Source organism: Saccopteryx leptura, chromosome 6 (genome assembly GCF_036850995.1).
Source record: "Saccopteryx leptura isolate mSacLep1 chromosome 6, mSacLep1_pri_phased_curated, whole genome shotgun sequence".
Taxonomy (NCBI): Eukaryota; Metazoa; Chordata; class Mammalia; order Chiroptera; family Emballonuridae; genus Saccopteryx; species Saccopteryx leptura.
In genome coordinates, this window is record NC_089508.1 from 89,184,991 (window position 1) to 89,208,779 (window position 23,789).

General features: G+C 41.2%; 2 protein-coding genes across 4 annotated transcripts in view; both read left to right on the forward strand.

The window, feature by feature from the left end:
• RNASE6 (ribonuclease A family member 6) overlaps positions 1–23,789 on the forward strand; it is a 476,573-nt gene that overhangs the window by 76,712 nt on the left and 376,072 nt on the right. The window lies entirely within an intron of this gene.
• Positions 9,337–21,281, forward strand: PARP2 (poly(ADP-ribose) polymerase 2). Of its 3 annotated transcripts, XM_066343139.1 has the most exons (16): positions 9,337–9,408; positions 10,443–10,589; positions 10,883–10,953; positions 11,878–11,928; positions 14,878–14,974; positions 15,416–15,491; positions 16,137–16,239; positions 17,194–17,356; positions 17,609–17,747; positions 18,982–19,045; positions 19,127–19,261; positions 19,533–19,660; positions 19,816–19,915; positions 20,265–20,363; positions 20,565–20,689; positions 20,808–21,281. In XM_066343139.1, exons 1-16 carry the CDS (start codon positions 9,366–9,368, stop codon positions 20,965–20,967), a joined length of 1,701 nt encoding a protein of 566 aa, XP_066199236.1. In that variant the 5' UTR covers positions 9,337–9,365; the 3' UTR covers positions 20,968–21,281. The 3 variants fall into 3 exon arrangements, with proteins under 3 accessions (XP_066199236.1, XP_066199238.1, XP_066199239.1); XM_066343141.1 differs by lacking the exon at positions 10,883–10,953 and having other exon boundaries at positions 10,443–10,648; XM_066343142.1 differs by lacking the exons at positions 9,337–9,408; positions 10,883–10,953 and having other exon boundaries at positions 10,447–10,589.

The following is a 23,789-nucleotide window of genomic DNA, read 5'->3' on the forward strand; positions in this document are numbered from 1 at the left end:
AGGACTACATCTCCTAGTTTGCAAAGTGTTGCCTGAATAAACTCTCTTTATATTTCTTTAAAAATGTATCTCCAGCCTGACCTGTGGTGGCGCAGTGGATAAAGTGTCGACCTGGAAATGCTGAGGTCGCCGGTTTGAAACCCTGGGCTTGCCTGGTCAAGGCACATATGGGAGTTGATGCTTCCAGCTCCTCCCCCCCTTCTCTTTCTCTGTCTCTCCTCTCTCTCTCTCTCTCTCTCTCTCTGTCTCTCCCTCTCCTCTCTAAAAATGAATAAATAAAAAAAAATTAAATTAAAAAAAAAAGAGAGATCATAAAAATGTATCTCCAGATTTTTATTTATACTATTTCCCTAACATATATACAAATATATAAAAAGAGCCTATCAATAATTACTAGCCCATAGTACGTGCTCGATTCATATCCTTTCTGTCTTGTTCATTATCCATTCTTGTGATTAGAGAAGATGAAAAAGTAAATAAATGTTTGCATGAGTTTACTAATACTATTCTATTTATCTGTGCACCATACAATTATTTCTGGATACAAATAAAGCAACGGAAATCAGTTTTTGTTCCTCAATTCCATGTGGTTACAGACTTATACTCATCCATAATTTTCTACTTTTTTCTTTCTGGAGAGAGAAAATTCTCTCTCCAGAGAGAGGTGCCAGTGGATCATTTTAGAATCCCAGAAGGATAATTGTAGGGCTTTCTGAAATTACTGTGGAAAAACTACTTTAGTAAAGAGCTTTAAAATAACAAGATAACACATATAGGCTGAAATTCACAGGTGCTATGTATTTTAAGGGTTGAAAAGGAAAAGTTGCTCAATCTTTAAAGTGGATTCCTGGAGAGGAGAAGGAGGAAAGATTGGATTGCAAATGCTGAAATTAGCTGACTCTACAGTCCTATAGGGCAGTGGTCCCAACCTTTTTTGGGCCACGGACCGGTTTAATGTCAGAAAATATTTTCACAGACTGGCCTTTAGGGTGGGACGGATAAATGCACGAAATGAAATTATGCGACCGGCGTAAAAACTGTGGTATTTTTAAATATAATTGTTGAACTTACGAGACAAGTGTCAAGAGTGAGTCTTAGACAGATGTAACAGAGGGAATCTGGTCATTTTTAAAAAATAAAACATCGTTCAGACTTACATATAAATAAAACAAAAATAATGTAAGTTATTTATTCTTTCTCTGCGGACCGGTACCAAATGACACACGGACTGATACCGGTCCGGGGCCCGGAGGTTGGAGACCACCGCTATAGGGGGTATTAAAAATGTGGAGCCTTGAGTGGCTCTATATGAAACAATTTTGGCCATGCTTAGCACTAAACAAGTGGGATCATCTGTCCTCAAAGAACCTTGCTGAGCTATGCAATGATCTACTTGAACAAATAACCGTTCCAGCACCATAAGTTAATGCAGTCATTCACACCATGTGATAGTGAGTGAAACAGATTCTGTGTTTTGGGATATATTCAGGAATCATGCTGCCTCTCCCTCAACCACAGGCCTAAATATTTTTGGACAATTCACGGGATATTAGAGGGCTGTTCTTAGTAAGGTATTGGAAAACAACAATCTCCCCACCCTTCACACACATCCTGAATTTGTGGAAGAATTCATTTTGATTGTATATCTATAGGTCCAAATGACATACAGATCATAGAATATCACAGATTTAGATCATTATCCCTAATTCTTGATGGTGCCATTGTCAACAATGACAACAAAAAAAAGAAAGCAAAACTACCCCTCTCAAAACACCCTTTCAGAAATCCCTTCTCATCCCTCTCTCTAATCACTTTACTGTGACATCGACTCTGTTCATCTATGTCAGTCCTGCACTTATATTTCTCTTCATCTCTATCCCACTTCCATTCTTCCTTGGGCTTAGCTCATTGCATACAGTCCCTGACCTTGTGGTGCCTGGGATCAGTTTTAGGTCCCTTTGCTTTCATCACAATCCTTCTTCACCAAGCTTTTTGGCTAACTCCTTCCTATTTCTCTGGACCTATAATTTCTTCCCCTTCCCACCTTATTCTATCAGTACCTAGGCTGATATTTCTTCTCTTCTTTCTTCCCCATTCTTCAGGCAGTGGGGATCTCCTGAAACTTGGCTGCTATTTTGCTTTCCAAAAGTAGAACAAATCTATGATGCCACTGCAATACGAGTAATGCTGGTATATTCATAGGAATGCTACCTTGTTTTAATGTGCTTTATAAATTATAAATACTCAAAATTTTTAAGTATTTAATTACAGTCACAAATTTAAAATATCAGGGGTGTGTGTGTGTGTGACAGAGACCGAGAGAGAGAGACAGACAGACAGGAAGGGAGAGAGATAAGCAACATTTCTTTGTTGCAGCACCTCAGTTGTTCATCGTTTGCTTTCTGATATGTGCCTTGATGGGGGGCTACAGCAGAGTGAGTGACCCCTTGCTCAAACCAGCAACCTTTGGGCTCAAGCCAACAACCATGGGGTCATGTCTATGATCCTATGCTCAAGCCAGCGATCCCTTACTCAAGCTCGCGAGCCTCCACTCAAGCCAACAACCTCAGAGTTCCAAACTAGGTCCTCTGCATCCCAGTCTGATGCTCTACCCACTGTCAGATTTTTTTCTAATGATTTAAGCTCCTTAAAAAACATACAAATATAATGATTATGAGGCCAACATTAAAATTACATTTCACTCAACAAATAGTGAAAGAAAAAGGGGCTATACAATAAACCTGATAAACTCAATGGGGGGGGGGGGAGCACAGGCAGGACTGACGAGCTCAATGATCAAAAGTAACCACACAGGATAGTCTGATGAGTTTCTCAACTGAGCAGGTCATAGCAGGTAGTCACATCCTAGACTTATAGCTTCTTTAGCAAAGGTCAGTCTTTACCTTGAGCTCCGTCCATGGTTATTGCGCGTCTAGAACAACATACCTTCGAAATATCAGAGTAGTTTTCTTTTCCTACTCCTCAGAGTCACAACTGCAGGCATCAGACACAAGACCACCAGAGCACGGGGCCACAGCACTTCTCATTATCTTGTTACCTGCATATCATCTCTATGTACAGCAAATATTAATTATTAGCTATTCTGTGCCCATTAATGTAAAGGAAGTATGTGCTTCTCCATTTTGCCTTTTATCCAGTCCTAGACATGTCCTTGTTATACTTTTCCCCATGCCCTTAATGTGCCACCAATGGATTGCATGCGTCTTATTTAAGTCTTCTCCTTTGATTCTAATGTATAAAATAAGATGCAAAACTGTCATTTTCCAGAGCATCTGAGATTTTGCTCCCTGGCATGACATCAGTTTTCCTCCAATAAACTCATAAAAATTCTCTACAGGTTTGGCTGTTTCTTATGTCAACAAAATACTATTGTTTAAATTTTTATCTCTTCTTAACCCCCTTTGTCTTCTTCCTCCTCTCTCTTCCTTATTTTTCTTCTGCTCTTGCTATTCTTCCTCATTTTATTTTATGTATTATAGGATTTCAGAAATTTTACTAGAAAATATTTTTATGCCTTTGTGGAACCCACATAAAGAAAATAACTCATATCTATTTATTTGTTGTTTCAGCCAGTATATAATGAATATTTATATGCCTATTAGCTAGATTTAACGGCTGTTTATCCCTGGCTGGATAACTCAATTAGTTTGAGTGTTACCCAAAAGGCAAAGGTGGAGGGTTTGGTCCTCAGTCAGGGCACATACAGGAACAGATCGACATCTCTCTCTCCCCCTTTTTCTCTAAAATCAATCATTTTTTATAAAATTGTCTATATTTTGCCATAATTGTTTCATCCAATTATTTTGGCTGACATTTAAAAGAAAATTCCCAGTGATCCCTCCTCTATCACGGGGGTTTATGTTCCAGAACTTCCAGCGATAGGCGAAAATCCGCAAAGTAGCGAAGTTATGTTTATTTTATTATTTATATATTTTAAGGCTTTATAAACCCTCCCCACATTCTTGTAAACCTTTCCCACACTGTTATTAACACTTATTTTGTGTATTTTACTGCAAAAATAATTAAAGTAATAAATACATAAAAATGCCTATATACTGCAAAATTCCATGATATAGTAAAAAATCTGTGATACAAAATTAGATATATACCATTTAAAAATCCATGACACAGTGAGACTGCAAAAAGTGAACCATGATATGGTGAGGGACAACTGTACTGACATTTTACCCTTAAATACTAGAGGGATTTGATTTGAGAGAGGAAGGGGAAAGAGAGAGAGACAGACAGACAGACAGATGTTGATTTGTTGTTCCACTTAGTTATTGGTTGATTCTTGTGTGTGCTCTCATTGGGGATCAAACCTGTAACTTCGGTGTATTTGGGATGACACTGGGATGACACTCTAACCAAATGAACTACCCCGCCAGGGCTATAGAATGCAATTTTTAGGAGTACATTTATTTTTAATTTATTGATTTGAGAGACAGACAGACAGAGACAAAGAGAGATTAATATAAATTTATTCTTCCACTTATTCATGCACTCACCAGCTCATTCTTGTATGTACCCTCATGGGTGAAATCGAACCTACAACCTTGGCTTATCAGGATAGTGTTCTAACCACCTGAACTACCCAGCCATGCCAAGAGTACATTTTTAAAAAAATTCTAACTACAATACCATTATCACTTTTAAAAACCATCTAATACTAAGTCTATATCTATGTATGCCCAGCTGCTCCCAAAATGTCTTTTATTCTGGCTTGTTTAAAAAACCAGTATTAAAATATCAAATAGCACATTTTATTGTTATGCCTCAAAAGTCTTATTTATTTATTTATTTATTTATTTATTATTTTTAATGAGAGAGGCAGGGAAAGAGAGACAGACAGAAACATTGAGCTGTCCCTGTATGTGCCCAGACTGGGATGGAACCGGCAACCTCTGCGCTTCGGGACGATGCTCTAACCAACAAAGCTATCCAGCCAGGACTCAGAAGGCTTTTTTCATCTAAAACAGTGCCAACCTTTTTTTTTTCTTATAACAATAACTTATTAAAGAGATTAGGCCAGTTTTCCTGTGGAATGTGAATTTGCATTTTTACACCCTGTGCGCCTGAACATTTTTTTCATGTACTTGCTTATCAAAATGCAAATTGTTTATTCATATCTTTTGTCCACTTATCTACAGAGGTTTTGACTTTTCTTATGACTTTGAAACATCTTTTTATAAGTTAAGCACATTTAATTCAAATTTTAAACACTCTGCAGCTTTCCTTTGGGCCTTGTCTCAAATTCCTTCATTTTCTTTTTAAAGAATAGTCAAATGTGTTATTTTGTTTTCTTGCTTTGTTGAAATAAAACCTAAGAAAATTATCGATCAGTACACATTTGTTAAATAGTTCCTTCTGGAAACTGATAATATGTTTTGAGGTTTTTTGGGGTTTTTTTACAAAGACAGAGAGAGAGTCAGAGAGAAGGATAAACAGGGACAGACAGGAACAGAGAGATGAGAAGCATCAATCATTAGTTTCTCATTGCGCATTGCAACACCTTAGTTGTTCATTGATTGATTTTTCATGTGTCTTGACCCCAGGCCTTCAGGAGACCGAGTGACCCCTTGCTCAAGCCAGCCACCTTGGGTCCAAGCTGGTGAGTGCTCAAACCAGATGAACCTTTGCTCAAGCTGGCAACCTCGGGGTCTCGAACCTGGGTCCTTCGGCATCCCAGCCCGACGCTCTATTCATTGCGCCACCGCCTGGTCAGGCGATAATATGTTTTAATACTATTCCAGTTATACTTAACTTTGTAGCTGACTATGAAAAAAGTCATATCACCCTGGCGAGGTAGTTCAGTTGGTTAGAGCTTCAACTCAATATGCCAAGATTATGGGTTCGATCTCTGGTCAGGGCACATATGGGAATGAACGCAGCCTGACCTGTGGTGGCACAGTGGACAAAGCATCCACCTGGAATGCTGAGGTCATTGGTTTGAAACCGTGAGTTTACCCGGTCAAGGCATATACAAGAAGCAACTATGAGTTGTTGCTTCCTGCTCTTTCCCTGCCTTCCTCTCTCTCTCTTCCCCCTCTGTAAAATCAATAAATACAAAATCTAAAAAGAAAAGAAGAATGAGTAAATGAATGCATAAATAAGTGGAACAACAGATCAATCTCTCTCAAAAAAAATCAATAAAAATATTTTTTTTGTGCCTTACCAGGCGGTGGCACAGTGGATAGAGCATCGAACTGGGATGTGGAGGACCCAGGTTCGAAACCCCAGGGTCGCCAGCTTGAGCGCAAGCTCATCTGGTTTGAGCAAGGCTCACAGCTTGAGCCCAAGGTCGCTGGCTTGAGCAAGGGGTCACTCGGTCTGCTGTGGCCCCCTCCCCCGCCCCCCGGCCAAGGCACATAATAGAAATCAATCAATGATCAACTAAGGAGCTGCAAGGAAAAATTGATGTTTCTCATCTCTCTCCCTTCCTGTCTGTCTGTCCCTATCTGTCCCTCTCTCTGACTCTCTCTGTTCCACAAGAAAAAAAATTTTTTTTTTGCTAATTTTTACTCTGATCACCATGAAAAATAAATAATTAAAAAGAAAAAACTAAAAAATAACTTTCTTATTTATTTTTTATTTTAAGAGTAAGTTCATTGCCTGACCAGGAGGTGGCGCAGTGGATGGAGCGTCGGACTGGGATGCAGAAGGACCCAGGTTCGAAACCCCGAGGTCGCCAGCTTGAGTGCAGACTCATCTGGTTTGAGCAAAAGCTCACCAGCTTGGACCCAAGGTCGCTGGTTCAAGCAAGGGGTTACTCGGTCTGCTGAAGGCCCGCGGTTAAGGCACATATGAGAAAGCAATCAATGAACAACTAAGGTGTTGCAACGTGCAATGAAAAACTAATGATTGATGCTTCTCATCTCTCTCCATTCCTGTCTGTCCCTGTCTATCCCTCTCTCTGACTCACTCTCTGTCTCTGTAAAAAAAAAATAATAATAAAAAAAAAAAAGAGTAAGTTCATTAAAACTGGGCACAGTGAAACAAGGAAGGGTTTAGGATAGAGGAAAACAACAGGAGAGCCTAAGAGCCTAAGCAGGGCTGTTCTGGCTCACTGGCAAGTCAGAGAATAGGGAGACTTGGAGACAGGTTCAGGGCTTGGCCGGGGTTGAGTTGCCACTGCCCATTGTTCCCCTCATGACAAGTCTCCTGGGCACCCTCAGAGTTTAGGAGATGCCTATGGGGGAAGAGGAGGGGGCAGGGAAAGGTGTGGTGTGCTCCTGGGAGGGTAAGCAGGCTTAAAAATAAATTTTTATTTTATTTTTTTAAAGATTTTATTTATTGATTTTACAAAGAGAGGAAGGGGTCAGGGGATAGAGTGAGAAATATTAACTCATATTTGCTCACTTTAGTCGCTTGTTGCTTGCTCGAGTATGTGTCTTGACCAGGCAAGCTCAGGGTTTCCAACTGACGACCTCAGCATTCCAGGTCGGTGCTTTATCCACTGCGGCACCACAGACCAGACAAAAAATAAAATTTTTTAAATGTGTGCGTGATGGTAACTACTGTTGTGAAACTGAAGAATACCTTGGCCTAGTAAGAATAAAATTTGGAGTTACCCAAATTTGACCCTGCCTCTTAGGAACTGTGTTATGGCCTGATTTATGACCCCCAACAAATGCATATGTACCTCACAATATGACTGTATTTGGAGGTAGTACCTTTAAAGAAGTAATTAAGGTACAATAAGTCAAATAAGAGGACCCTATTCCAACATTGCCAGTGTCCTTATATATTAAAAAAAGATCAGGATATGCTGCTCACCAGCTTGGACCCAAGGTTGCTGGCTCGAGCAAGGGTTTACTTGGTCTGCTGTAGGCCCTCAGTCAAGGCACAGATGAGAAAGCAATCAATGAACAACTAAGGTGTCACAACGAAAAACCGATGATTGATGCTTCTCATCTCTATCCCTTCCTGTTTGTCCCTATCTATCCCTCTCTCTGCCTCTCTCCCTGTTCTCTGCCTCAAGGTCTAAAAGATCTAAAAGATATTTATGTGTATCTTCTGCCTAAGAGTTTTCAGGTTTTATTTTTGCATGTTAGTCAATCCACCACATGTCCACACACACACATCCATACTAGGAGAGAGCACAATTTCTAGCCTTGACTTGGAAAGCATGGGCTACTGTGGGCACTGGCTGCTTCCCCAGGTCACCTCACACACACACTTTCTGCTGCTCTTATTGTTCCAGTCACCCTTGTCTCCCTTCTTCATTTACTGATTCTTTTGACACAGCTCAAGCCCTGTCATGTCTTTAACGATGAGTTCCCCAATTTGCTCTCCCATTAAAACTGCCCTTAATCTATGCTTCTCCTAATAGCACTTGATGCGTGCAGCTTTACTTTCGTTTGTGTAATTACCTGATTAATCCCTGTCCTTAACTCGACTTATTCTATCCTCAGGACCCAGAAAGGTGTCCAATAATTGTTTGTTGAAGTAATGAACATACATACACAGCTACATCTATTTATTTATATTGAAAATCACCAATATCAACGTTTTCTGGTGTTCTTGTTTAAAAACAGTCTGTTTTTGATTCAGAGAGTCTATGATGGGTAATCGGAAATATGGTTGTTAAGTGCGCTGCCCCAACCCTCCACGGCGGCACCCAAACATTTAAGAACCCCTGACCTAATGTCACCAAGTACTTTTCTAAAATCCAGATGAACAGGTTTCTTTGTCTTTAAGAGTTCCCAAATTGATTCCATTCATTCTAGCTTCCTGCCCCTTGCATACTTTTTCCTAGTTTCATAGCTTTTCCCAAACTTCACTCGTAGTCAGTTTAGTCACTTTAACTACCACTGTCCAGCAAAAGGAGGACGGGGGGAGAGTAGTCTGAATTGGGTTGTGAGGCCCCACGATGGGTGCCTCACCTCAGCCATTGAACTCACTTAGCCGGCCGTGAGTCTGTTCCAAGCTCCGGCTAGGGAGGCATCCGCCAGGCCACTCCCCGGAGGGAGAGGTCCGTGGCATCTCCTGCCTAGTCTACCCTCGCACGGAGACCCGTTCTCTGGGAACTCACCTCCCCGAGCTCAGGGAGGGCCCTGTTAGGGCCGCTATTGGCCCATGTCTCAGACCTTCCCAGGGGACAAGGGGTAGAGTGATGAGACACTCAGCTCGTAGCCCCACCGTTGAGCTTCCCTCCGCCCTACGCGGAAAGCGCTTTTCTAGCTGGTATATAAGGCTCCCATAAGTATAGACTTTTCACACTTAGGATGACTTCCCACAAGACATAGCGACATGTAAATTAAGAGGCGTGCCGTTCTTGGACCTTGCTAGCAAATCCTAGGCGAGGGTTGATGACGGGTTGATAGCGTCAACGTTCGGACTCCATGGCGGCTCGGCGGCGGGGGACTAGCAGCACCCGGGCACGAGGTTGGGGGCTCGCTGTTAGGGGGCGGAACGCTGCGGGGCGGGAAAGGAAAGGGGCCCTCTACTCTAGCCCCTACCCCTTCGGTCACTCCCTTGCAGGTCTGCCAAACTAGTTTTGGAAATTGGATTTTCAGAACTTTTTTGAATACAGAATTGTGGACCTGTAACAACTAACATAGTGCCAGCCCTATTGTACCTATCTGATGTCATCCAGTTAAAAGAATTTAATTGTAAGGTTAATCATTATTTTATGTGTCACTAGGAAAGAAAAAACTTTTCCAGTTTAAACATGATACATTGCTTCTATGTCATCCATTGTAAGATTCATCTGGGTCTCAGAGACAGTAAAATACAAGTCCTAGAGTCGATGAGGTCTCCATTCACTGTGTTACATGTTCTTAAATGCATAGGTCCATCCTACAGGTATTTTTATTCATTGACTTGAGAGAGAGGAAGGGAGAGAGAGAGAAACATCAATTTGTTGTCTCACTTATTCGTGTATTTATTGGTTGATTCATTCCGTGTATGGGACCACGCTTTAAATAACTGAACTTCTCGGCCAGAGCCAGATTCGGTATTATTGTCATCCTGCGGATTTTACAGTTGGGGCAACTGAGGTACTGAGATGAAACTTCTGCTAGGTTCCACAGCTAAAAGATACAGAGTGGGGCTCTAAGTTCTGCACAGACTCTAGAGCACTCTACTATTATCTCTTACTACCATAAGTAGTTTAATGTTAGGTATTTGGGGATTTGGGGACAAAAGTAAACAATAGATAAGCAAGCTGTGAGACGCATGCCTCAGGCTGTGAACTGGCAAGAGCCCTGTGGCTCCCTTTTACTTTTTTATTTTTTGGTAGAATAGCAATTTAGGAAGCAATTACTTAAACTGTTATCAAGAGTTATTAATTCTTTGTAAACTTACAAAATCATCCTAAGCCATTTCTTTAAAGAAAAGGTGTTTTTTCAAAGTAGGATTATATTCACTGTGTCCTCATTTTTTGTTTTGCTTTTTTGTCTGCCCATTCTTGCCCTTAGTTCCTATAGCATCAAATGACACTGACAATACAGTTACAGAAGACCCTCCTCCTGCAAAGAAAACTAGAAGATGCCAGAGGAAGGTGGTGAAAAAGGAGCCTGTGACTGGAGGAAAGACTGATAAGGATGGAACAGAAAACAAACAAGGTCAGCCTATTGTGGTAGGCCAGAGAGTACAGGGGCCAGCAAGAAGGTCTCTGGGAGGGGTAAGGATAGAGGATATCTTGTTCTTTCAACTCTTATTTCTTCCTTTCTTGAAAGCACAATAACTTTCTATCTTTTCCGCATGCCATTTTCTTGGGACCTTCAGTTTCATGATTTGAAACAGTGAAGTCTAGTCCGATTAGGATTGCTTGGAAAGAGCAAAGTTAATTATGACAAGTTTCTTTCTAACCTGCTTGACTCCCATACAAGTAGACATAGTACATGTCTTTCCTCAGAGTCTGTGAAGACCTTGCTATTAAAGGGGAAAGCTCCTGTGGACCCGGAATGCACTCCCAAGGTGGGGAAGGTGAGAGATTCCTGAATCCATTGATTTCTCTGAGAGCAGTTCTGTTGTTAATTGAGATTCTCATCTGGAACATTGCTAGTGTTTATTTTACAAATCTTTGCCAAAGTATTACTAGTGAATAATTTCTTGCAAGGCTAGGAGATGGGAGTGGGGGGGTTAGGGATCAATAATGGGGGTGTTTTTAACTTGGTTAACTCTGGAGTCATCATCAGCTTTCCATACCTCATTCTCTTTCTCAATTAGATCATTATATCATTATCAAGGAAGAAATGAGAAATGCCCTGGTATGGCATGAGGTACTGATGAATAGGAAAAGGATTTAAAGAATACAAAAGAGCAGGTTTTCGTTAAGTGAGTTAAATCATTTGTATTTCTATAATTCCCAAAAGGCAACATGTTTTATTATAGGGGTAACATTTTAGATGTGATAAAACATACTTTTCATTTCTTTTACTGAAAGATGGATATTGGTAGTGCTGGAGAATGACCCCTTGAGGCAGGGGTCCCCAAACTTTTTACACAGGAGGCCAGTTCACTTTCCCTCAGACCGTTGGAGGGCCGGACTATAAAAAAAACTATGAACAAATCCCTATGCACACTGTACATATCTTATTTTAAAGTAAAAAAAACAAAATGGGAACAAATACAATATTTAAAATAAAGAACAAGTAAATTTAAATCAACAAACTGACCAGTATTTCAATGAAAACTATGCTCCTCTCACTGACCACCAATGAAAGAGGTGCCCCTTCCAGAAGTGCAGCGGGGGCTGGATAAATGGCCTCAGGGGGCCGCATGCAGCCCACGGGCCATAGTTTGGGGACGCCTGCCTTGAGGCATAAGAAAATTTAGAACCTCACTTAAAATCTCATACTATACAAATCTCAAGACTATACAAATGTCAGTTTTTTCTTTTCTCTCTAGGCCCATATCTACTGTGAAGGGAATGATGTGTATGATGTCATGCTAAATCAGGTAAGGGGAGAATCCATTCTTTTTATGGGAATTTCTTAATTCTTTTTTTTTTTTTTTACAGAGACAGAGAGAGAGTCAGAGAGAAGGATAGACAGGGACAGATAGACAGGAACGGAGAGATGAGAAGCATCAATCATTAGTTTTTCGTTGCGCATTTCGACACCTTAGTTGTTCATTGATTTCTTTCTCATATGTGCCTTGACCGTGGACCTTCAGCAGACCGAGTAACCCCTTGCTCTAGCCAGTGACCTTGGGTCCAAGCTGATGAGCTTTTTGCTCAAACCAGATGAGCCCACGCTCAAGCTGGCGATCTCAGGGTCTCAAACCTGGGTCCTTCCGCATCCCAGTCCTATGCTCCATCTACTGCGCCACCGCTTGGTCAGGCGGAAATTTCTTAATTCTTTAAAAAAAATTTATTTACTGATTTGAGAGAGGGGAAGTTGGGGGAAAGAGAGAGAAAAAATTGGTTTGTTGTTCTACTTATCTACACATTCACTAGTTGATTTTTATATATGCCCTGACTGGGGATTAAACTGCAACCTTGGCATATTGGGATGGTGCTATAACCAACTAAGCTAACTGGCCAGGGCTCTTCTTGATAATTATTGAGGACAGTATCCAATGCCCACCTAGATCTTTAATTCTGAAGTCCCTTATATTAGCCACATTCTCCCTAGCCACAGTCTACCTGATAGTCCTCAATAAGAAGCAGATCTTTTTGCAGATTTCTTGTCTTTTAATGAACCTATGTAAGTCTCTGTTCATATAATTTTACACATTTTTGACAGGTTGCTAGACTTTTTCTTACTGGCTTCAAGAACTTTATATAATATGGAGAATAAGACTTTCATCTATAATAGTTATTTTCAACCTTTTTCATCTAATTACTAAGATCCTGTGACACAGCAAAAACTGTATTTTTTGCCAATCTGACAAAATAAATGGGTATAATTTTGATTCATTCAGACCAGACAGCTATTGTTGTGATGGTTGTTATTTTTTTATTAGACAATCTAAGGGAAAAGAGATCAGTTCTGACTAAATAGTCAGTATTGCATGTTTTAAAAAAAGTTTGCGGCCGTGGCCGGTTGCTCAGTGGTAGAGTGTCGGCTTGGGGTGTAGAAGTCCTGGGTTGATTCCCGGCCAGGGCACACAGGAGACGCGCCCATCTGCTTCTCCACCCCTCCCCCTCTCCTTCCTCTCTGTCTCTCTCTTCCCCTCCAGCAGCCAAGGCTCCATTGGAGCAAAGATGGCCCCGGGCGCTGGGGATGGCTCCTTGGCCTCTGCCCCAGGCGCTAGAGTGGCTCTGGTCGCTGCAGAGCGAAGCCCCGGAGGGTCAGAGCATCGCCCCCTGGTGGGCAGAGCGTTGCTCCCTGGTGGGCGTGCCGGGTAGATCCCGGTCGGGCGCATGCGGGAGTCTGTCTGACTGTCTCTCCCCGTTTCTAGCTTCAGAAAAACACACACACAAAAAAAAATGCTTGTAGCACACTGGTTGAAAATCGCTGGTCTATGATGTAAATTTCTTATATGTTTTACAAATTTCATTTGCCTTTTGATTTTCTTTATTTGCCTTTATTGAAGTTTTAAATTTTTATGTTAAATTTATGAGTTTTTTCTTGTTAATTAATTTTTTCTCTTTGTTTAATTTTGCTGTTTTGAATGGATAACATATTTGCTTGGTTAAACTATATCTCCTGAATATATATCTTCATATTGGAATTTACTGATCCATCATTCTTAATTTTTTTTAGAGAGTGAGAGAGACAGGCAGAGAGAGAGAGAGACAGGAAGGGAGGGAGAGGGGCAGGAGAGAGAGATGAAAAGCATCAACTCATAGTTGTGTCACCTTAGTTGTTCATTGATTGCTTCTCATACATGCCTTGATTAGAAGGGCGGAGCTCAAGCCAAGCCAGTGACCCCTTGCCAGGACAGCGACCTTTGGGCTCAAACTAGAAACCTTGGTATCATGTCAATGATCCTACACTCAAGTTGGTGACCTCCGGCTCAAGCGGGCACACCCACAGTGAAGCCAGGACCAAACGTCCATGAGACATGCTCTGGCTGGCGACCTTAAACTGGGGCCATCAGCATGCCAGGTTGACACTATCCACTTATCATCACAGATCACACCATCATGTATAATTTTAACAGCTACCTAGTATACCTCGATCCCAAGGATGCCGGCTCCACCCCAAGGTTGCCAGTTTGAGCCCTGGTTAGGGCATGTAGGAGAGGCAATCAATGAGTGCACAACTAAATGGAAGAAGTTGACGCTTCCTTCTCCCACTTCCCCTCCCCCTCATTCTCTTCCCCTTCCTCTCTTTCAAAATTGTTTTCATTTGGCCTGACTGGTGGTGCCACAGTGGATAGTGTGTTGACCTGGGACACTGAGGTCCTAAGTTCAAAACCCCAAATTCACTGGCTTGAGCGAGGGATCATTGACATGATCCTAAGGTTGCTGGCTTGAGCAAGGAACCCTGGCCAAGGCACGTATGAGAAGCAATCAATGAACAACTAAAGTGACACAACTATGAGTTGATGCTTCTCATCTGCCACCCTTCTTGTCTCTCAAAAAAAAAAAAGGTTTTTATTTGATAAATAATTATTGGGAATGGATTGGGAGCTGGAAACACATATGGTGTAGGAAGCACCTATGAAGGGAACTGAAACAGAAAAACGGAGTAGATCAATATAAGATATTTGAGGTTGGGTAGAAAGTTTTAGGAAGCTTCCAGGCTCCAGTTTTAATTCCTAGAAATCCAAAGTTTAATGTAGAAACCCTAATACTTCCATAAATCTTTACTCTTATAGGAAAATGATTGCCTTGCCCTGTGCTCTTTTCTTATGGCAGTTACAGGCACTTCTGAACAGAAAAGAGTCATTGGTTTATGCAGCTTCTATTTGCAAACCTCTGTTCTTCTATGTTTATATTTGCCTCTCTCATCATAGACCAATCTTCAGTTCAACAACAACAAGTACTATCTGATTCAGCTCTTAGAAGATGATGCCCAGAGGAACTTCAGTGTTTGGATGAGATGGGGCCGAGGTAACAACTTTTATTATGGATTTTCTGAGCTGTCATTCAGAAAGCTAGAAGCAGCTTAGTAAATGGCCAGCAATACTCTGGGTTTAAATAGCTGGAATGGAGACTTTGTAACCTGGGACAGGGTTAAAAGTCAAATTGTGCTTTTTGTAATTGGGGAATGGCAGGCATTTTCAATAGAAATTTTCTATTAGAAAAAACTATGAGCAGCCTGTTGACATAACTCTCTCTGTGATTGGTCTGTTAGTGCTGCTCATGGACTATGGCAATTAGCAGGTAACCAATAGCAACAAGACAGATTCCCTAAGTCTTTTTACCTTATCCTTCTCCCTTTCCTGCCCATTTGTTAGATGCTAAGCAGAGACCTTAAGAGCTGGCTTGTTACTATTAGAGAACTCTTCTTGGGTTAAGGGACCAATCTTACATGTGGCATTTACTTTGCAGTTGGGAAAATGGGGCAGCACAGCTTGGTGGCTTGTTCAGGGGACCTCAACAAGGCCAAGGAAATCTTTCAGAAGAAGTGAGTGCTAAGAAGTTTATATATATATATATATATCCCTTCTTTTTTTTTGGATGTATCTTCTTTAAGAATTTTATAAATGTAATTTGGCTTAAATGTTAATGTCTTTCCACTATGACATGCTGTGACTAGAAAACCAAACTGCATCCGTAGGTAGTAATGACATTACCTGGAACCTTGAAATTGACCAGAAACAGAAGATCTAATATATTTAGCACATGACCAACAATTTAAGAAATTTGGGAAAGTGGGATAAGAATATTCAGCTAGACTTTAAAAAATACTTTTACTGTGGATAGATTAAGAACTTTCTGGAGTCTCTAGAAACATTTCTTTCAGAGAAAGGGATTGAATACGGATCTTTTGTCTTAAGTCTCCAATGACTTTTTTAGTGTTCTGGGGCCTTGGGAAGCCCAAGTATCCTTTATTCCTATTCTTTGTTTGTTTGTTTGTTCTCTTTATCTCCAGAGCTTTACTGTTATTCAGGGTCCTAATTTAGGATCCAGGATTTATAGAAAGTAGATGTGTAAAAGAGCTCTGTTGTGGGAAATAAAGTTTGGAGATGTTCTAAGGAAATAATAGTATGCCCATCTGTAGCAGTAGAACCTTATTTGTAAGATTTTCTCACCATCTTGGACTCTACAGATTTCTTGATAAAACAAAAAACAATTGGGAGGATCGTGAGAAGTTTGAGAAGGTGCCTGGAAAATATGATATGCTACAAATGGACTATACAACCAATACTCAGGTAAACTCTGACTACAGTTAGGGAAAAAACTGTTTCCTTTTAACTAGGGTGAAGTCTAGCAGAATGCCAGGCCAGAGTTTCTTAAGTCTTACTGTTTCCTACCTAAGAAAAGATTACAGTTCTCTCAGGAGCAGAGGTAGATTAAGGTCAGTTGAGGCCCTGGGTGCAGAAGAAAATAGTATTGGGCCCCTTAAAAAAAAGAGAGAGAGAGAGACAGGGAAAATAAAAAGACATGGTAACCATATTTTTAAATAAGTAAAAAATATTATGTACTATTAATGTTAAAATTGCACATATGAAACCAAACTTGGTGTCATTAGAAAAAAGAGTTAAGTTGGGGTTTTGTGGGGCCATTCAGAAGTCAGGGCCCAGGGCGTGCACCTGGTGCACCCGCCGTTAAATCTGCCTCTGCTCAGAAGTAACCTTCACTCATCCTTGTAATTTGTAAGGGACTGTAGAATAAGGATGAATGTGTTTTTCTAGTCTGTGTTATTTATTGAGTTCTTATCAACTCTTGGGTCCTGTTTCTAGAAGTTTAATGTTATAAATCAAGAGAAGAATAAAAATAGTCAAGTAGATAAAACAATATTTAAAGTTATCTTCACTTCTGGTTATAGTATACCACAGTACAAACAGTTAGACAAACTAAAGTACAACCAAGGTGTTGAAAACTGTTCTGGAGAAATCTTTTAAAGATGAGAAGATTTAGGACATAGTAGCTATCTTTACATACTTGATATTATATCAGAAAGACCTGTTAGGCTTATTCTGAGTGTTTAACTGTGGGAGGCAGAGTAGGATGAGAAGGTAGAAATCATACTGAGTACTCTAACTAGGGTAATAATGCATAGGCCTGTGTTTAAGCAGAGGCTGATGATGTTCACCTGCCAAGAATATTGTAGAGGAGCTTAAAATAGATTCTTTTAAATTGTATTATTTATTTTTTGGCTATAGAGTGAAGAGGAAACAAAAAAAGAGGACTCTCTTAAATCCTCCTTAAAACCAGAGTCACAGCTAGATCTTCATGTACAGGAGCTGATAAAGTTGATCTGCAATGTTCAGGCCATGGAAGAGATGATGATAGAAATGAAATATGATACCAAGAAAGCCCCACTTGGTAGGACTTCAGATTCTGTTTCACATTCTGCCTTCATAAATCCTAGTCCCTTTAACGGTATTGTTCATCACCATCATGATTAAAAGCTTGCTCATATTAATAAAGAAAAAGAGATTGGGGTAAGGGTTTATGTAAAGGGAGGAGGGACTATTTTGAAAGTCAAAAGGTGAGAGTCTGTGTTGGCCAGGACATAAATACAGTTTACAGGATGGGACTTTAGTTATGGAGTCTGATCTCTTGCTGGATCTGTAGGGAAGCTGACAGTGGCACAAATCAAGGCAGGTTACCAGTCTCTTAAGAAGATTGAGGATTGTATTCGGGCTGGCCAACAAGGACGAGCTCTCATAGAAGCATGCAATGAATTCTACACCAGGATCCCACATGACTTCGGGTAAGGCCTCTGCCATTACAGGGGGTCCTTGGGTTACAACAGGTAAAACACCTTCAGGTATATCACCTCCTATTTCCTATTCTTTAAGGTGAGTATAACCACACGAACACCATTTCAGTGAACTCAAATATTAGGTTTGTAAATTCATTTATCTTCATTGATTCTGTATTTTTGTGTTTATTTCTTCTATTGTTTAATAGAGCTCTGTGAACCAGAAATAGCCCTGAGTGGCCTACTTCTGCTTTTAGACAGGACTATACCCAAACTATTTCTTATTGATGGCAATATATCTTATTTTTTAAAAAGCATCCCAGCCCTGGCTGGTTTGCTCAGTGGTAGAGTGTTGACCCAGCATATGATTATCCCAGTTCAATTCCTGGCACACAGGAAAAGCAACCATCTGCTTCTCCACCCTCCCCCTCTCCCTCCTCTCTATCTATCTCTATCTATCTCTATCTCTATCTCTATTCTCCTCCCACAGCCATGGCTCAGTTAGAGCAAATTGGCCCCAGGCATTGAGGATGGCTCCATGGCCTCTCTTCAGCACTAAAATAGCTCAGTTGCTGAGCCACAGAGCAACAGCCCAGATAAGCAGATCATCGCCTCAGTAAGAGGCTTGCTGGTCCTGTTTGGGGCACATGTGGGAGTCTGTCACTCTGCCTCCCTGCTCCTCACTTAAGAAAATTAAAAAAGCATTCCATAAAAGATAATTTCAACTCTAGTCTCAAATGTCAAAATCTGTATAGTTTGTTTTATGCTACTCAGAGAATATACATCATATACATCATATCTCTCTACATATATTTGAAAGTTGAAATCTCTTTACAGGTCTCTTTCTCCCTCTCACCTTCTCTCTGTCTCTTGTCTCTCTCAGAAGGAAAACCCTAGTTGTTGTTTTTTTATTTTTTTATTTTTATTTATTGATTTTACAGACAGAGGAGGGTAGGGGTAGGTAGAGTGAGATGTATCAACTCATAGTTGTTTCACTTTAGTTGTTCATTGATTGTTTGTTGTATGTGCCTTAACTGGGGCAAGCTCAGTGGTAGAGTGTTACCAAGGTTTCGAACTGGTAACCTCAGCATTCCAGGTGGACACTTTATCCACTGCACCACGACAGGCCAGGCAAAACCTCAGTTTCTTACACATTTTTTCTAAAGGACTTATCTTTAGTTTGTTATTTTTAGTCATGTGCCATACATCAGAAACTTATTATAGAGTATATGTCTTTCCTTAGACTCTGTACTCCTCCATTAATCCGGACAGAGAAAGAACTGTCAGAAAAAGTACAACTACTAGAGGTGAGAGATGTGTGGATTGGGAAGTATTAAAACTCTTGTCCCAAATTCTTCTCATATGGATTCTGTATCTTATCTTTTCAGGCTTTGGGAGACATTGAAATCGCCATTAAGCTGGTGAAGACTGAGCTGCAAAGCCCAGAACATCCACTGGACCAGCACTATAGAAAACTACATTGTGCCTTGCGTCCTTTAGACTGTAACAGTTATGAGTTCAAAGTAAGAAAAGGGATAATTTATTTTCATACCTTTAAGACCTACCCTTCCCCACCACTGTTCTCTGGCTGTTTCTGGTTAAGAGCAAACTTTCATATAGGGCAGAATTTCTATTTATTAGAAATTTGGTAAGATAGAGCTCTTTCTAACTGCCTTGTGAGACCATTTGGAGCAGAAAGGTCTGCCAGTTTATACCAGAGGCCCTAAAGTTTGTCAGCATAGCCTGGTCTTTTATAAAGTCCACATTAGCCATTTCTTTTATTCTTTTTCACAGGTGATTTCCCAGTATCTGCAGTCTACCCATGCTCCCACACACAGTGACTATACCATGACCTTGCTGGATGTTTTTGAAGTAGAGAAGGAGGGTGAGAAAGAAGCCTTCAGAGAGGACCTTCCTAACAGGTCTCAGATTAGCTTCGGGTTTGGGAAGACTTTCTCTTGCCTGAAGTACAGTTATGGAACTCAAAAGAAGGATGGCAGAGACAGCTCTTGGTTTTATGCTTATAGCCAATAGCAGGAGAGTGACAGAGCCTACAATAATGATGGCTTTTCCTTAGGATGCTGCTATGGCATGGTTCCAGGCTGAGTAACTGGGTAGGAATCCTGAGCCATGGGCTTCAAATTGCCCCACCTGAAGCTCCCATCACAGGTTACATGGTGAGTAGAAATTTAACCCTAGAAGGAGACACAAGGGAAAAGGATACAATATTTTTTCTGTCCTTTTTTTTCTTTTCTTTTCCCTAGATTATGATTAGTGGTGCCCTTCCCAAGTATTAAACCAACTCACTTTTTACTATATCCCTCCTTATTTAAATTCCTAAATGTATCCATCCTTTCCCCCCAGAAAGCAGAGATTCACCAATGCTTCTAGCTTCTCTGGAAAATAACTGAGGGAGGGAATGGAAAAAGGTCTCTATTATGATTATAGAAACATAGGGTCAGTGGTATGAGCCTCCCTTTTAACACAGTTGGTTAAGCAGCTGACCTTGCTGTCTATATATTTAAGTTTGGAAAAGGAATCTACTTTGCTGACATGTCTTCCAAGAGTGCCAATTACTGCTTTGCCTCTCGCCTAAAGGATACTGGACTACTGCTCTTATCAGAGGTAAGGCAGGAACACATCTATGATCTCTAGTTTATTATTCCTATTTTTCCAAAGAAAAGTTTGACCACCAGAGAACTTGAGAGGGGAACCAAATACAATTTTCATTGCATTAGATTCTTCTGCTGGAGGGGAAAAAATACTGATGGGGTTTTCTGTCGGTTCTCGTAGGATGTGGGCATTCAAAGGTCTTTCGCTTTGCAGGTAGCTCTAGGTCAGTGTAATGAGCTACTAGAGGCCAATCCAGAGGCAGAAGCATTACTTCAGGGCAAGCACAGCACCAAAGGGCTGGGCAAGATGGCTCCCAATCCTGCAAGCTTCATCACCCTGTAAGTACTCAGAGCTTGGAGGTCCAGAAAACTCCATTTGGCTAGATAGGATTCTACTTCCTCTATTCCAACTTCTGAAGCAGAGGCAGATGTTGACTAACTTTCCTCTCTTTGGCAGGAATGGGAGTGTAGTGCCCTTAGGACCAGCACATGACACAGGAATTCTGAATCCAGAGGGTTATACCCTCAACTACAATGAATTTATTGTGTATAACCCCAACCAGGTCCGTATGCGATACCTTCTTAAGGTTCGATTTAATTTTCTGCAACTGTGGTAATGTTAATCTTCAACAAACCAGAGGAGATATCTTCAAGCAAGAAAATAGGCAATGTTGGCACACTTCCCTCCTGGGAGCATGCTCTCTCCTTTTCCCTACACCTCCCCCATTCTTCTCCACAAGGCGCATTTCTCCTTGCCTCTCTCTTTCTCTAAGCTCTGAGGACCCTTCTTTTACCTCTGTAACTTGTTTCCTGAGTTTATTTCTTCTACCACTCATTCTACCTCTGATTTCTACAAAGGAAAGAAAGATAATAGGCAATGTTGTACTTTGAAGTTTTGCATATTTTACGTAATAAAAATAGTACAAGTCTACCACTGGCTTCTTGGAGCTTTACTTCTGCAAGCTAGTATTTCTTCTGATGTTAGTACTGTATATCTATTGATATTTCCAAGACAGAAAGTATAATTGGTCTTTGTATCCTACAGCTAGATAGATGCAGGTTACTCGGGATCCTGGGTTTTTTTTGTTTCTTTTGTTGTTTGTTTTTCTTTTTTTTTAATTAAAGTATAGTTGATATACATACAATATATTATGAGTTTCAGGTGTACAACATAGTCATTCAACATTTATATACCTTACAAAGTTATCACCATAATAAATCTAGTAACCATCTGTCACTGTACAAAGTGTACACTGTACAGAATACTATTGACTATATTCCTTATATTGTCAAATCCCTACGGGATCCCATTCTTTCACAGAAGAATAGCCTCTGCACATTAAGCAATAGTAATTGAGGTTATTTCTTTTTGCCACGTAAGTCAGTTTTTCTGCAAATTGGAATTATTACAGGAATGGTAGAGGCAGCAAAAGCTGAATTGGTTCCTTTTTCCCAATTCACATCTTCTCTTAAAAAAGAACAAAGGCCCTGGCCAGTTGGCTCAGCAGTAGAGCGTCGGCCTGGCGTGCAGGGGAGCCGGGTTCAATTCCCGGCCAGGGCACATAGGAGAAGCGCCCATTTGCTTCTCCACCCCCCCTCCTTCCTCTCTGTCTCTCTCTTCCCCTCCCGCAGCCAAGGCTCCATTGGAGCAAAGATGGCCTGGGCGCTGGGGATGGCTCCTTGGCCTCTGCCCCAGGCGCTAGAGTGGCTCTGGTCGCGGCAGAGTGACGCCCTGGAGGGGCAGAGCATCGCCCCCTGGTGGGCGTGCCGGGTGGATCCCGGTCGGGCGCATGCGGGAGTCTGTCTGACTGTCTCTCCCCGTTTCCAGCTTCAGAAAAAAAAAAAAAAAAAAAAAAAGAACAAAGTAGCCCTGGGTTTGCTCAGTGGATAAAGTGATAGCTTGGCATTCAGACATCACAGGTTCGATCCCTGGTCAGAGAACACATGAGAAGTGACTATCTGCTTCTCTCCCCCACCCTCTCTTTCTTTTCTCTCTCTTCCCCTCTTGTAGCCAGTGGCTCAGTTGGTTTGAGGGTTGGCCCCAGGAGCTGAGGATAGCTTGGTTGATTCTAGCATCGGCCTCCAACAGGGGTTGCTGGATGGATCTTGGTCAGGGTGCATGTGGTAATCTGTGTCTGTGTCTCTATCTCCTCTCCTCTCAAAAAAAAAAAGGTTGGAGGACTCACCATTCCTGATTTCAATCTTACTACCAATGACATATAGATCAATAAAATTGAAAGTCCAGAGATATACCCATGCATCTATGGTTAAATGATTTTCAATAAGGATGCTAGGACTATTAATAGAGAAAATAATAATCTTTTCAGTAAATGGTGCTTGGATATCCTCAGGCAAAGTAATCGGATGGAATAGTACCTCACATTCTATGCAAAAATTAGCCCAAAAATGTATCAAAGACCTAAATATAATAGCTAAAACTATAAAATCATAGAAAACACAAGGAAATCTTTGTTACCTTGGATTAGGCAGTAGTCTCTGAGATAACAATACAAATACCACAAGCAACCAGAGAAAATAATAGACAAATTAGTCTTCATCATAATTTAAAACTTTTGTGGCCCTGGCCGGTTGGCTCAGCGGTAGAGCGTCGGCCTGGCGTGCGGGGGACCCGGGTTCGTTTCCCGGCCAGGGCACATAGGAGAAGCGCCCATTTGCTTCTCCACCCCCACCCCCTCCCTCCTCTCTGTCTCTCTCTTCCCCTCCCGCAGCCGAGGCTCCATTGGAGCAAAGATGGCCCGGGCGCTGGGGATGGCTCCTTGGCCTCTGCCCCAGGCGCTAGAGTGGCTCCGGTCGCGGCAGAGCGACCCCCGGAGGGGCAGAGCATCGCCCCCTGGTGGGCAGAGCGTCGCCCCTGGTGGGCGTGCCAGGTGGATCCCGGTCGGGTGCATGCGGGAGTCTGTCTGACTGTCTCTCCCCATTTCCAGCTTCAGAAAAATAAAAAAATAAAAAAGAAATACATTAAAAAAATAATAATTTAAAACTTTTGTACATCACAGGACACTATCAAGAAAGTGAAGAGACGACCTAAGAATGGGAGAAAATACTGCAAATCATAATTTGATAAGGATCCAGACTATAGAAAGAATTCTTACACTTCAATAATAAAGACAAATATTACAAATAAAAACCAAGTGAAGTATTTGAATAGACATTTCCCCAAAGAAGAAATACAAATGCCAATACGCACATGAAAAGATGCTCAACATCATTAGACATTAGGAAAACAAATAAACACCACAATGGGCCTGACTAATGGTGGCACAGTGGATAGAGCATTGACCTGGGACACTGAGGTCCCTAGTTCCGACTGTGAGATCAAGGGCTTGAGCGTAGGCTCATCTGGCTTGAGCACAGGCTTGCCAGGTTGAGTACAGGGTCACTGGCTTGAGTGCAGGATCATCAACATGATCCCAAGGTC